At 34.2% G+C, this 14,151-nt stretch overlaps 1 protein-coding gene across 8 annotated transcripts in view; it reads right to left on the reverse strand.

Annotated features, from left to right (window-relative positions):
* Positions 1-4,478: 4,478 nt before the first annotated feature.
* The window catches only part of DMD (dystrophin), a 721,719-nt gene continuing 712,046 nt past the window's right edge, over positions 4,479-14,151 (reverse strand). For all 8 annotated transcript variants that reach the window (XM_072414251.1, XM_072414268.1, XM_072414235.1 and 5 more), the window contains one exon: positions 4,479-12,609. In XM_072414251.1, coding sequence (XP_072270352.1) covers positions 12,512-12,609 — 98 coding nt within the window. In that variant the 3' untranslated portion in view covers positions 4,479-12,511. The remainder of the gene's footprint in view (positions 12,610-14,151) is intronic.

A 14,151-nucleotide genomic window follows, 5' to 3' on the forward strand; every position in this document is an offset into this window, starting at 1 on the left:
GGGTGCAGGAAGGGGTGTCCCATTCCCTACATACTCCTCAGGTTTTGGGGCAATTCTAGCAACTTTCTAAGGTTGAAGGCTGTACAAATATGGACACCTATATTTGCTGTACCTGACATTAAATCACACCATTTTTTTTTGCAAAGTTGGAGCAGGGAAGGCTTAGAACTCTCTCAATGTATTCATTTTCTCCATGTCATTTAGGGGAGTGTTCCTTACCTCTAGACAGTTTGACAGGTGCCAAATGAAAGAGGAAAAGAATAGAAATTTCTTTTGGAACTCAAAAAATGTCAATGTGACTTTAAAATCATCTCTATAAGAGCACTGCATTTAAAATCTGACAAGTCAAAAATGCGAAAGCAACACAGTACAGCAGGTTTATTGGTAAAAAAACATACGAAGGTGCACTACCAAAGGTAACATGGGGTAGGCAGAACATGGTGGTTCACAAAACACTGAATTTCTGTGTTTCTACTTTCACTTTCCCCATTTTAGCACTTGTGAGTGCAACATTGTATGCAATATAATAATTATGTATGTGTAAAATCCAGTGCTTTTGTATTTGGCACTATCTACTACATTTATAACAGAAATTATTCCTAAATACGTTTTGACATGCCATTGCCATTTGTTCCTTTTCCCAATCGATCTAATCTATATAAAAAAAAAAGTTTTGGCTGGAGTTGGGCTTTAATTCCACAGTATACTTCAGGGGTGTCAAACTCAAATACACAGAGGGCCGAAATTAAAAACTTAGACCAAGGCACAGGCCAAACTTGAAAGCTTTTCCTTCTCATTATATGAAAAACATTTTCATATGGAAACAAAAAGGTTTTGCTTAACATTCAATCTGGAACAAGCCTATAATAAAGAAAGAGGCCTAAGATTTTTTTTTTTTATTTTATTTTGAGAAAAAATCTTATGCCTCTTTCTCTATAGCCTTCTGAGTAAAATTTCAGTGGTAACCTATTTGTACAGACTAACAATATTAATACAATATTCTTCAATATGAAAAACTGCATATTACTGCATGCTCTTCTCATGTGTTCTTGTTGAGATTATTTGTTTTACTTTGCCAGTGTTGCTATATAAAATCAGGTAAACATTTACCTATTTTACAACCATACGAAACAATGAGGCATGGGGAAAGCTAATCTTACTTCCTCCTTGGTGGACAAGTTCCTTTGTGGTTCTATAATCACACCAAGCACCATTTAACAGCATTTATTGTCACCTCATTGCAATCTAGGGTGCCTATGTACCACCAATAAAAATTTTTTTTTTTTTTACTTTCCTTTGAACCTTTAATGTGTACTTGGCTGTTCTTCCTTTGTGGTTTGGATACTGGGGTGGACGCCTGACAGCTGTTGGCAGTGGGGCTCATATAAAAGTGACTCTTGCCACTAACATGGACTTAGACTGTGCAGTATTTGTTTATTGTAGTGTGATATATTGTTACTAAAAACCTGAATGAAATTGATATGGATAATAATTTGTTTTCTTAATCTCTTTAAAAATGCACTACTGCATATACTGGGGAAGTGGCCTGTCCATGAAATGTATCAATAATTCTAGCAGTATGATTCAAGTCACCATCTGTTTCTAGCATACTATAACAACAGTTTGGTGGATATATTGGTGAAAATGTAATGTCCTACCTTTCACTTTTTATGTATGATCTACCCCTGTTGATGCCTACCCTGGAAGAGATTGAATAGATTCATGATGTAACAACTAAATGTCCATTATGATAGTTTAGCAAAAAAAATATTTGTATACATTTTATTCTGCAAGAAATAAAAACAACCAATTTTTATTTTAATATTGATTTTTTATTGAGAATCCACCTTGTTTTTTTCTGTTTGTAATGTAATAAACCTGATGTGGAGTGCATATTGATAGGTATATGAATCCCTTAATGCACTCATTCTTTGAAGATATTTTGGGTAATTAGCATGTCATGAAAAAGGTAGGAAGGCATCTTCTGCAAAATGCTAGGTTTGTGGCTGCAGTAGTGGTCAACTGACCACCATGTAAATCACTAACCTGGAATTAATATGCAGACTAAATATTCTGCCTCCCTTTATCCACTAACCAATTCCAGGTGAGTCACTGAACTATTCTAACCAGAGAATCAGAATTACAGCCAGGTAATTTTCATTTTCAAGCCCTCATTCCTTAATATACCCGACCATGATATAGGATCTATTTACAGATCCTTGTCCAGATGGCGTGCCCAGGGATAATATTGTCAAAACTTGTTTTTTAAAAACTAAAGAACTGGTCATGCAAGCAGTAGGAAACTTCACTTCATCCAACTTTTTTGTGGATATTGCAACTTTCACAATACAAAACTGCAGATTCTCAAAGCCCAATTTTGATTTTTTTTTTAGAATATTTTTTAGAATACCTAGTCCAGTTAAACATTATATACAGAATACATTTTTATGTCATCAAAACTTGAAGTCAAGCAGCTTTTTCCAATTTGGACCAGGGTCACAATCTTGAGGTGTTCTGACAGATCTTCTTCCATTTCTGAAAATCAAGCTATTTAGACAGAATTATATATACCATCATTGTTTTTGATTATAATACACTGTCTGGAGCCTCTTGCCTCAAAAAAAACAGCTAAACATAGGAGGACCTCTTTTTGACATCTCTTAAGCCTCATTTAGTCTGTTTATGTTATTTCCCACTTTGTTTAGATGCTTAAACTTTGTTGCATGTGAGCGCTGATTATTCCCATTATTGTAGACAACTTCTAAAGGAGAGTGGGGCTCTGAATACTGAAGTGACACTATTCAATGGTTTATTATTGTCACAATATGAGAATATCATACTTTTATTGATTTATATATTAAAAAATATATGCCTATTATAAAAATAGTGCTTGAAAGTTTCCCCTCTATAGCAGGTTTGTTTTCAACACCACTGGTAAAAAAAAAAAAAACTGTGCTATAAACAGCTCCATGAGAACTATTTTTAAAAAGTTAAGTGTTCATTATTATAATAAATTATTTTATTCTCTGTTAAATATTAAGGCACCTTTTTTTTCTTTCATTTCTCATTGTTTTTGCTCTCTTTCTTAACTTTACATCTCTTGTAGAATACTACTTTAATATTGTTTTTCCAATTTATTATGGCCACATCAACAAATATAGAGAAAAATAAAATCTTGATGCAAAGTACCCAAGGTCCTAATTCCCCCCCCAAAAAAAGAACAATGGCCTTTTAATATCATAATTCTGTGAACTTGGACAATCAATTACTCCAAGAAACTCACTTTCCCTTAAAAACCAACGCATCTTCATCAAGAATCGTAATTTGTTTCTACAAAACAAGGGTAATTTGCAGTGCAAAAGATTTTAAAAGATAAAAACAATCGACTCCCAATGGTTGTTGGTAACATTCACAAATATCACATTTCCTTAATATATTATGCTCCCAAAACCAAGCAGTTGGAATATTTGCTGCCTCAAGGAAAAAGTTTGGACAAAAATTCACAGCCACATCAGGAAGGTTTTTCCCCTCATCATCAGATAAAATCAGTTGATTACTTGATCTTTTACCACTAGTTAAATCTGATTGGGATAAAAAAGGGCTTAAAGGAAGTATGATTTTACTCCTAGATCTTCAAAGACATTTAAGCTATGAAGTTTTAAAAATATAAACTTGTACCTAAATTTAACACTGTATTAACATTTTATTATAATATACCGTCTGTAATTGTTTCCATTAAAGTATATAAAAAGCCTATTCAATTTCTATTCATAAAGGTACTTGTTAAGGTTTTCCTCTAACACCAATTCTTTTTATATTAGTTATCAAATAATTGGCGATAAACATATGCCATGACAAGATCCAGATTTAAAGATTTTGATGCAAAGATCTGCTCTGATGGCATAAACTGGCACAAATGTCTGCACTTGGGCTCTGTAAGTAGATTTTTACGTGGCTGTTGTGCTAAACATAACATTTAGAATGTAGGTAATCTGTGAGGATATTGGTAAACAAATTGACTTCATTAATGTCTTACTTAAGCAAGAACAACTGCATCAATACTACATTTTTTGTATTTGTTTCTATGAAGCCTTAAAATTCTAAAAGAAAAAAAGTATAAAAAGATGTTTGGTTTTAAATAAAAAACTAAAAAAAACTAATGAGAAAATGGTTGGGGCACTTTTTCCCCAGTAAGAAATAATAAACAGGTTTTTAGATTGTTCATATGCACTACCACCATATGTACAGAATTGGGTCCCATGTTGTGTGTGTTTAGGATATAGTGGAAACTGAATAATGGGACAGTGGGAAAATAAAAGTTTTTGCTCATAGTAGACTTTTTTTTCTTTTCTTTTTAACCTGGGCTTGGAAACCTAATAAGATTTACAAGCAGCCCCTCTGAAATGCTTGCGTATCACTTGTTCATAACCATTCTCACATATAATAAATTCTATATATCATAAAAGAAAGAGTAGGCATTTATTTATAAGTAACATAATTGCGTGCTTTATTGATATACAGAGTAAAGCATTATATAATACAATAGTAAGGCATATTTTTGGTGAACTTGATATGTAGTGAAAATGCAGGAGTAAAACAAAGATGCATATAAAAATAATTAGTAAAATTTTGACAGTGTTGGTGGTTAAAACACAATCTCTTAAGATGGAATAAATGATGACAGACCATGCCAAATGTCAATGTTATGTATTAACATGGAGTAAATTTTTGCAATATAATACTTTCTTTTTAAAACAATATTTCTAAATAATGTTCAAAGCAGCAATAAAGCTTCTCCTTTTTTAATAAGTATAGAAATATATATCTGAGACACACACCAAAACTAATGCATAATAGATAAAACCAAAATGAATAAAACAAACCGTGCAAATTCCTTTATATTTGAAAACAAGTCTGGCACACACACACTCCAATCTCTGAAATGAGAGGACAACCGTTGCATGAAGCTAGCAATAGGCTAAATTTGTTTGGGAAGAACGAGGTGATCCCTTTGAAAAATAAAGCTTTGATGCACATAAAAAAAGAAACAAGAATCAGTGCAAAGGAAAGCCCAGAGACAACAGTATTTGTTTTGTAACAAAACTTACCCTACTTTTGCCTAGTGTAATGTTAAATAAAATAGAAATTAGTATAAAAGCACTGTAAATAATGGTAGACTTCAAGGACAAATAAAAATAGCTTTAAAGAAATTGAGGTAAGCTTGAGCGGGTATTTCAAAATGGAAGGTAATACTTATTTGGGTGTTTGTGTACAAATGTCTGTCTGTGGAGGGATAATCTCATGAGGCAGATTGCTAAAGAGAATTTGCCATTACATTTTTGCTTTAAAGAGATGCAGGCTCTTGGGTTGTCATACTGATCCTGGGACCAATACCTAAAGAGTTACTGACCTAAAACAAGTATGCAAGATGGGAATTCAGCCTTAACAGACCTAACTGGCTGCATGTTTACCAAGGTTGGTGATCTAAAGGCTGTGATTTTATATATGCTTAAAACGAATTCTTTTTTTAGCAGCACAATATCTATCCCTTCAGTGCTGCAGGTTGGGACATGGAAAGTGACACTCTTCTGGCAGTACCAGCTCATTTAAAGCACCACTATACCAGTAGTTTAACCTGTATTTCTTTTAAAGTAACTAAAGTAAGCCTTTGTGCCTGCAAAGTAAATAAAAAAAAAAATGTAAAGGCTTCTCTCTGCCCCGTTGTCCTGCAACTTCCTACATGTGGACATTCTCTTGGTTTGACAATTAAATAGAATCTAGTCTTCACTTTTTTCTGTTTGTTTGTCATGGTTACTGATGGTCACTAAACATACTGATCTTTTACATGGCTTTTAAAGTTTTTAAAACATTGTTCCTATTCACCTAATATTCCTTATATTTAATTCAATACCAGAATTGTGTACTTTTCGGAAAGAATACTATAGTTTTAGGTTCAAGAAGCTGAACCTAGAAGACCTAGAATTAATATAACAGCTTGGTGAACACAGTAGTCACATTACTGCTTCCAATTAGCTCCTTTTAGCTGGGTTACCCTAAAAGTTTAATACACTAACAATGTAAAAATACCTATACGAAATACATTACAATGGTACAGAAGAATAAGCAAAAAAACAAAAAACCCTGTCAGATAGCTACATAAATTAAAGAGCTAGTGTGTCCCTGCTGTAACCTGTGAGCACTTAAATAAATCTAATACATATTATTATATACGGCATACATCAGTAGTACAATGCACCTGCTTACATGCCAGTCACTGCAGAACAGTACAGATTGAACAGTCAATGGTGAATGCAAAATTACTTTACTAAAGTGTTAATGCTTTGTTCCCCTTTCTATTTTTATATCTTTTAGTGATTTTTTTAGTTCAATTTAGCTGGATGTATTCTTTCATCAAAGATGGAAAATGTCTATGAAGAAAACTATCCCTTTGAACACTTTATTTAAAAGAACTCAAAGCCTCTATCCAAGACAATTAAAAGGATACAGGGATCTGGAAAAGTACAAAGATGGCAAAGGGAGTTAGAAAATAGATTACCATGACAATGTTAAGCAGGGCAAACCATAGGAAAACATAGTAGAAAAATTGTTAAGAAGAGTTTGGCTGGAGTTTAGCTTTGTTTTAGATAGAGATCAGAAAAGGTTTGAAAGGTAATCACAAAAATCTGAGCTTTATTCCTGCTCTTCTGGCAACCATTACATGGGCAGAAAGAGGAAATCTACCCAATGGGTGGACAGACTATTGAATACAGAAAGTTCTTTTTTTTTATAAAACTTTTACTCACCCTACTGAAAGCAATTTTACTGTTGTGTGTGAAATAGGATGTGAACATTCTTCTTCATCATTGCTCTGTCTGACACCAAAGTCACATAAAGCAATAAAAGAATAGCAGCGCCTGTAAGTCCTAATTCTAGTCAAAATAAAAAAAATGCTTTTGGCTGGAAGTGGCTGGTTAAGACAAGATGGGAAATGTGGTCCAAAGAAGGACAACTGGTAAACCTGGTGACAAGAGTAATGGGTACGAAAAGGCTGATTGATGTATGTGTCAACAGAAGCAAAAAATGCAGAAAAAAAATTACTGGCCACTAAATAATGGTATCCGAACACACAGTGCATCTTTGTTAGCTGCCTATGAGGCTACACAGCTGCCCCCCTTCTACATCTGAAAGCATCTACGTATCTAAGGTGGCCCTAATATTTTGGTTGTTTGGTATACATATGACTATGAATGTGCAATATAGTCTTTATCCATATGCCCCTTTACCCAGGTACGTTTTGAGTAAGAGGCCAAAGGTTTGAGTTGTAAGGTAGTGGGCAGCCACTTTCTCACTAAATGCCAAGAGTGGCAACTAAGTGGTAATATTGTGTCATATTACCCTAGGTTTAAGACATTTGCTTTGTGTTCTATACCAGTGTATACACCACAAGTGAACAGTGTGTAGAGGTATATGCAGTCACTGCATCACTTATCATATACTGATAAGGTGTGATTTATTACAATGTCCCCGTGGTGTTTCGTACCTCGTCAAATTGTGTCATCCTGTGTCTGAACACTGCATCGATCTCATTATTGCTTGTGGTATTTAATATCCCATATTAAAACTCCCTCACTTTTTTTCAATCATGTAAAGCATGTTATACATGCCTTTTATTTAATCAAGTAGCAAGCAATAAGCAACTAACTGCAGCTCATCTTTACTTAATCTGCTTAAGGCAGATTGCTGAAATGTTTAGCGAGGCTGATTGCACATCACAGCACTAAGCAATGTTTTATTACGAGCCTTAGTATAGTGGTAAAAGTAAATCCAATGATGATAGCACTTCCAGAGTTTAGGTTAAACTACAGTAGTGATTTAGGTAATGGCCTCATTTGCAGCACATAGAAATCAAGGGTTTTAATTGCTTAGTAGTATAGGAAAATCAACTATGCAATTTAGTCTTAAAATCCAGCAATAACCATCTAACACCGCCTTTACCTTTGCTTATTACATCCTGGGAATGACCAGCAAGTGAAAAATCTACACATATATAAAGGCTTGGATTCACATATTATCAAATGCTCTAAATGTCTACTCAATCAAAATATATTTTTAAGTGGAAAATGAAGTCAAACCACGTGTGATTTATAATCTAGTTTGTGGAGTGTTCTCCTTATCTGCTACAGTTCAGGTCCCAGGACACCGAGCTCTGATATCTTGCAGCTCTGCATGGTCAGCCAGACCGATAAATTTCCCACTAGCATCACAAACCCGCCAAGCAGCAAAAGCTGCTAAGACTGCACAGAGGCCAGCCACGTGAATAGGGCTTTAAATGTAATTATTAGATGATTTAACTCTTTTGAATTGTTCTCCAAAACATATGAGCATGGAGTGTGAACATCCAGCTAAGGAAAAACTTTATTTTTTATTATCCACTTCTCTCTCCTTTTTTCAATAAATTATACTGCTGAACTATTTATTTTTTTACCATGGACTATAAAAGTAGGACTTATGTACTTTATAGTACACGCATACTTATTTGCAAATGAGTGTTTATTACTTTATCATTCTAAAATATGAGCAAAAATTAGGTGATGAGAACATTTCAGCTAAAGGAAAGATCAACATAATATATATATATAAAAAAAAAATCTGAAAAAAGACAAATGTAAAAATAGTCAAATTTATCAGTAGTTCACTCTGGCTGGGGATCACACTTTTAATAATTCAATAGTACATCAACATTAACAGAAGGGTAGATTAAAATGGGTGCTTACACAATGGATATAGTGGCAATGTTTCATGTTTTGTTGACATGTTCAGAAACACCACAAAACCATAGTGAGGTAGATGCAACATGGTTAGCCATGTCTGAAAACAAACACAAAATGAAACAAATTTTAAAAGACTATTGGGTTGTCCTTAGCACATCATCCCGTATAATATAACAATACGATACAGGCAAGGCAGAGAATGTCCCATATTAGAAGGTTCCAGATGGGATAAAATGCCCACATACGTACACACACACACACACACAATGCTACGATCAATCAGCCATTAAGGTTGTATAACCTGTTAACAGAACAGTGCAACTGATGGAAGCATCTAAGACATGAGGTTTTCTTTTTACACATGGATGTGTGGACTGTTAAAGATAAGCACACAGTTGTAGCTTTTCTACCCTGTTTCAGACTGTTGACATGTTGAAATTCAGCTGATCTAAATTCTGATGGGAAGCTGAGAACACATTTAGTGAAAATGGATTCCGTTGATTGCTTTTACTTGAGAGCTATCATTTCTGGGAACTCTGTTAAAGCAATTCACTTCACAACTGTTCCACTGTTCGCATGACAGGACAAAATAAGAAAATGGCTACAATTTTTGGTGCTGGAAAGCAGCAGTCACCTTCTTTCCGTTTAAGTGGCATTGGTGTTCTTGGTAATTAGTCAGTTAGCCACTGACAATGACTCTATTACCAGCAGAGGAGACAGACAGATGATTCAGTCACTGGCCTTATATTTTTAACTTTTGTACAAACACCATAGACTGCATACTATATTTCAAAGTGCCAGTGTGCAGATTTGATAGACACACAAATTCAAGGGTTACCGAGACATGGGTACGGAACCACATTTTTAAATAACCAGTACCTTTTTATTATCTTAAAGTCCATCACTGTATAGTGTTTGACTGCTACAGGGCTCATATAGAATTCCTGAAAAATACCTTAATGATAAATTAACGTTTCTATTTCAAAATAGTATACAAGTTACTGTTGAGGACTTGTATGAACAACCTGAAGCACCAGATTTTTATTAAGTCCAGGTTGAATTGAGACCGAATGGTTGGCACAAAAAGTTTAAGCTTTGTGGTCCAAATAAACATGTTTTCTGTACAGCATTTTTTGTTCAAGATTTTGTATCTAGCTTTGGGAATTCCACATCCACACTGTGGTAACCATGTTCAAGTTAGAGAATATGAGGTTTATGTAAAAAAAAATATAAAGAATATTTCTTGTTGCCATAGTTATTACATCAACATACAACAAGAAATGTTCGTTTAAGCATTTTTTTAAATTCATAAACCCCTAATGAACTGAACAGGCATCCTGTACACTTTACAGAAGTCTGGAAGCCTCAGCATATCGAGTTGGCCTAATACATATCTTTGTGGTAATGTGGGTAGAACATAATGGTGTTTTTACAACAGGTTTAAAACTGCATGAAGTGCTTTTAAGTGCAGTTTAGTTTGAAAGGAACCCTATCATAAAGGTACCAGTAATTCGCCTGAGCATTTACAGTGACCCCTGGAAGCAAGGCAGCAGAACAACCATGATCCTATATGGTAGGTTTGAAGAACAAATTGTTTTTATCGGCATGGGAATAAGCCACACTTATGGGAATGCAGCGCATAGCCTCACATATAAACTCTACAGTCGCGTAAAAGCTAACTTGGAGATATTTTCCTTATTGGCTGAACCAACCACCTAAGGAGACATTTACCAAAACTGGTTTAAATTTTAGGGAACTTGTGACGGACTGCACTTGCTGGCCCCCCATATAAATGTTTTAATCTACACAGTTCTGGTATGAGAACTGGACATTAGACCACATACACACCAATTACTGGCCCAAACAATTATTGCTTAACTGCACGCATTAGTTAAGGACATATCCTGAACAGAACATGTATATATTACCACAGTTTAAATGAAGTATCTCTTTAAAATGCTAGCTACTCCAGATGTCAAAAGGTAATCTAGTTGAAACTAATTTTACACAGAAGTAGTAAAAAAGAATAATTAAAATGGCATTACTCAACCAGCTACTGCAATATCACTTTAGGTAGTCCAGCACCACTTTTTGTTGTCCACCTATATTTCCTTGATGGGTATTATGGTAAAAACATATAAAAGTGTAACTAATACCAATTTTTCCTTTTCATTTTGGATAAAGCAGAGAAGGGTTATTATCACAGTCAGTGTACACAGGAGTGTCTTATAATGGTGATTTCCCATCATTTCCTGCCCTGTAGGCTCAACTGAAAGGGACTGGATATCTTTCCAATGTAAGGGAAATCCCCACTTAGACAGTTGTTACCAAAATAAGTGTGCCCACTGGAAGATTTTTCCTCAATTCCTTTTGTGATGGAAACCTAAATTTCTCTAACTCCACTTTATCCAAATCTTTAAAAAAAAAAGTTTTGCTGTTAGGTATACTATAAGGTTTGCTCTGGCACATATGACATGATGATTTTGTTGTAACCTAAAAAGGACAGTATCAAGTACCATGTCTGCCATTAGCAATTGCATTCAGTTTTGTGTTTAAAATTTAGCAGTATTATCCAAAGAGTTACATCACTTTATTCTTTTGTCACCTTCTCATTATCACAAGGTTAATCCGAAGCCTGCATTTAATAATGCAGTACATACAGTGGTTAAAAGCAACCCCTAGAAGGTAGTCAGATCGTTTTTCACAAGTCTGACTACATTAAACTGCAAAAACCTGATGTATTTACAACACAATCATTGCTTGGCATTAAGTGATTAAAGGCCAGAGTTAGGACAGTACCCATGTGAGGGCTATCTGGTTTTAGACAGCTCTGGCTAAATTCATTCAGATAAAAATAATGCAATTGCTAACTGGCTGCTGGTACATATCTAAAACATATTTATGTTACATAGTTTATAAAAATATAAAAACCTTGCCCATAGGGCTCAATAGTGTTCACAGTAAGCTGTGAGCTACAACCTTAAACAATACAGTTGTGTTAGAGTGGGCTCCTATAAAAGTACATTAGATTAGTAACTTATCCTTTTGATTCTATGAATGGTTTGTACCGTTTGGCAGACGTTCCCATTAATTAAAAATGTGTACTCTAGGTCAGAGTTCCCATCGCTGACCTATATGCTTCTTGTGTCAATGAAAAGAATACAGAATCTCTTCCCCCAAATTCCATTGTTTGCCAAATAACAAGCGTCTGTAGAACACAAAGTCCATTTTGTATTTGGTGCTATAACAGATGTTTTTTGTCACACAAGAAAGTAAAATGACACTTAATATGAATATTGTTGATATACAGTTACAAAGCCATGGCAATTCTAAACAATGCACTGTTTTTTTTTCCTTTTTCAAAGGGATTTTTTTATAAACAAATTAATTTTTTATAAAGCACACTTTAGTTTACAATCTTTCTTTATAACTGATATAAATTTTTTTAAACAACCCAAAATTACCCTCTGTAAAAAGAAATGGCAAGATTTTTTTAAGCTATCAAGATTTTACATGTAGTTTTCTTATTGGTTTTGTACAATTGCATAGACATTTAAAACCTGCCATTGTTACCAAAACAATAACAGACTTAAGAAACTACTGAAATCTACAGTATAGTACCACTACCCTTCACAAAAATATAGATATTTTCTTGTAAACTCTTACAGTCTAATCCCCCTTTTTTGTTGTTGTACGAAGATAGTTATATAAAAAAAACACATGCGGTGCGTAGGGAGTTGTTACTCTAACACCTCGTCGTCAGTCATGACTGTGACTAAAGTTTCCATCGCTCTTCCCAAATCATCAGCCATGTGAAAGAGATTTCCTACATGGTTTCCTAAAAAAGAAAAAGCAACATAATAACCATTAGGGAAAGATCTAAACATTTTAAAAAATACAAATATTTAAAAGGTTTTACCACCACTTCAGTATATAATGGAGTGACAAAAGGTCCTTTAGGTCCTCAACAAGTCATAATGCAGACTATATGTATCAAGGGCTTGGTGTAGGGGTGTCATGAATGAGTTGGCTAGTACTGAAATAGAACCCGACATCTCTGGTAGTTGTCTTATAATAATTCAGTGGTAAAATTACAGGGGTAATACAAAATGTAGAGCTCCAAACTTTGGTGACGATTTAATATCTCTTAACACCATTTACTTTTTTCCTTTCCCCTAAACCTACTTCTCAGTGGTAGACCCAGGCTATTTCAAGGGGAGATGCTCACAAAGATTGTTTCCTATAACTCCTAATTACCTTTCGTTTAATCTTATGTCAGGTGAAATGTTTAAACAATAAATGTCAGCATGTAAAATGAAGATACTCTTCTTTATCAAGCAAGCAAGCAAATGAAGGCCAAAAGAACTTGTTACCAAGTTAGTTCTAGAAGACAACACTTTAACTAGTGTGTGCCAAAAGATAAACTAAGCACAAAAGCAATACAGACGTCAGTTAAGCACATACAGTTTAATAAATTCTGTATACGTATGATTTTGTATGCATTGTATGCACAGTCTCCCTTACTACAGTGTCCCTTACTCCCCTACTACAGACTGTTTTAATAGTGTTCTCATGTTTGATATGTAAATTTATCATTAATTTTTCCACCGAACCCTTCATAGAAGATCATTCAAAAGAAAGTTCAAGTACAAACTTTTTTTTTTTTTTTTTTTTAACTAATAAAGAGGGTGTCTACTGACAAAATAATTGAGATCTCACACTATCCATTATGCATGGGAGTAAAAATAGTAGAGTTTCCTTTTTGTTTGCTTTGTAAAGTTCACTCGTATATCTAATACTTAACTAGCCAAACTATACAGTTGCATAGTTAATTTGCCCACAGTGGCATGGTAGAAGTGACCTGAAGATGAAGAACAGTTGCTGGGAAATGGATTGGTTTTAGCATGATCGCATTTTAAGCCTAGCCCATATCACAGTTATAATCCTTATTATGGCCATAAAATATTCTAAATCTAAGTTCTATTCCCTTGCTTTTAAACATGGAAAACACATTTTTCTGAGTGCTAAATTTCTGTCTATATGACTATGCTCAGAAATCTATTGAGCACATTAGGAAGAGTGAAAGTCAATGACAGATTTGTTGCACTGCATTATGCTATTTAAAGTGCTTTAAAAGCTAGTCTACATTAAATCGCTATAATTAAGTGTAAGATAAAAAAAGTTGTAAGCACTTCTCCATACACCCATTCAGTACAAGGTAACTAATGAAAGCCATTTGAACATTTCCCTAGTTTTCTTGTTATAGAAGTACCAGATAAAACTTTATTTTCTTAGTTTTAGTTTACACATCTTGTAAACTTGTAAACAAGCTAATAAAGAATGACGGTAAACTCAATTGTCACCAATACATATTCTGGTT

Source organism: Pyxicephalus adspersus, chromosome 1 (genome assembly GCF_032062135.1).
Source record: "Pyxicephalus adspersus chromosome 1, UCB_Pads_2.0, whole genome shotgun sequence".
Classification (NCBI taxonomy): domain Eukaryota; kingdom Metazoa; phylum Chordata; class Amphibia; order Anura; family Pyxicephalidae; genus Pyxicephalus; species Pyxicephalus adspersus.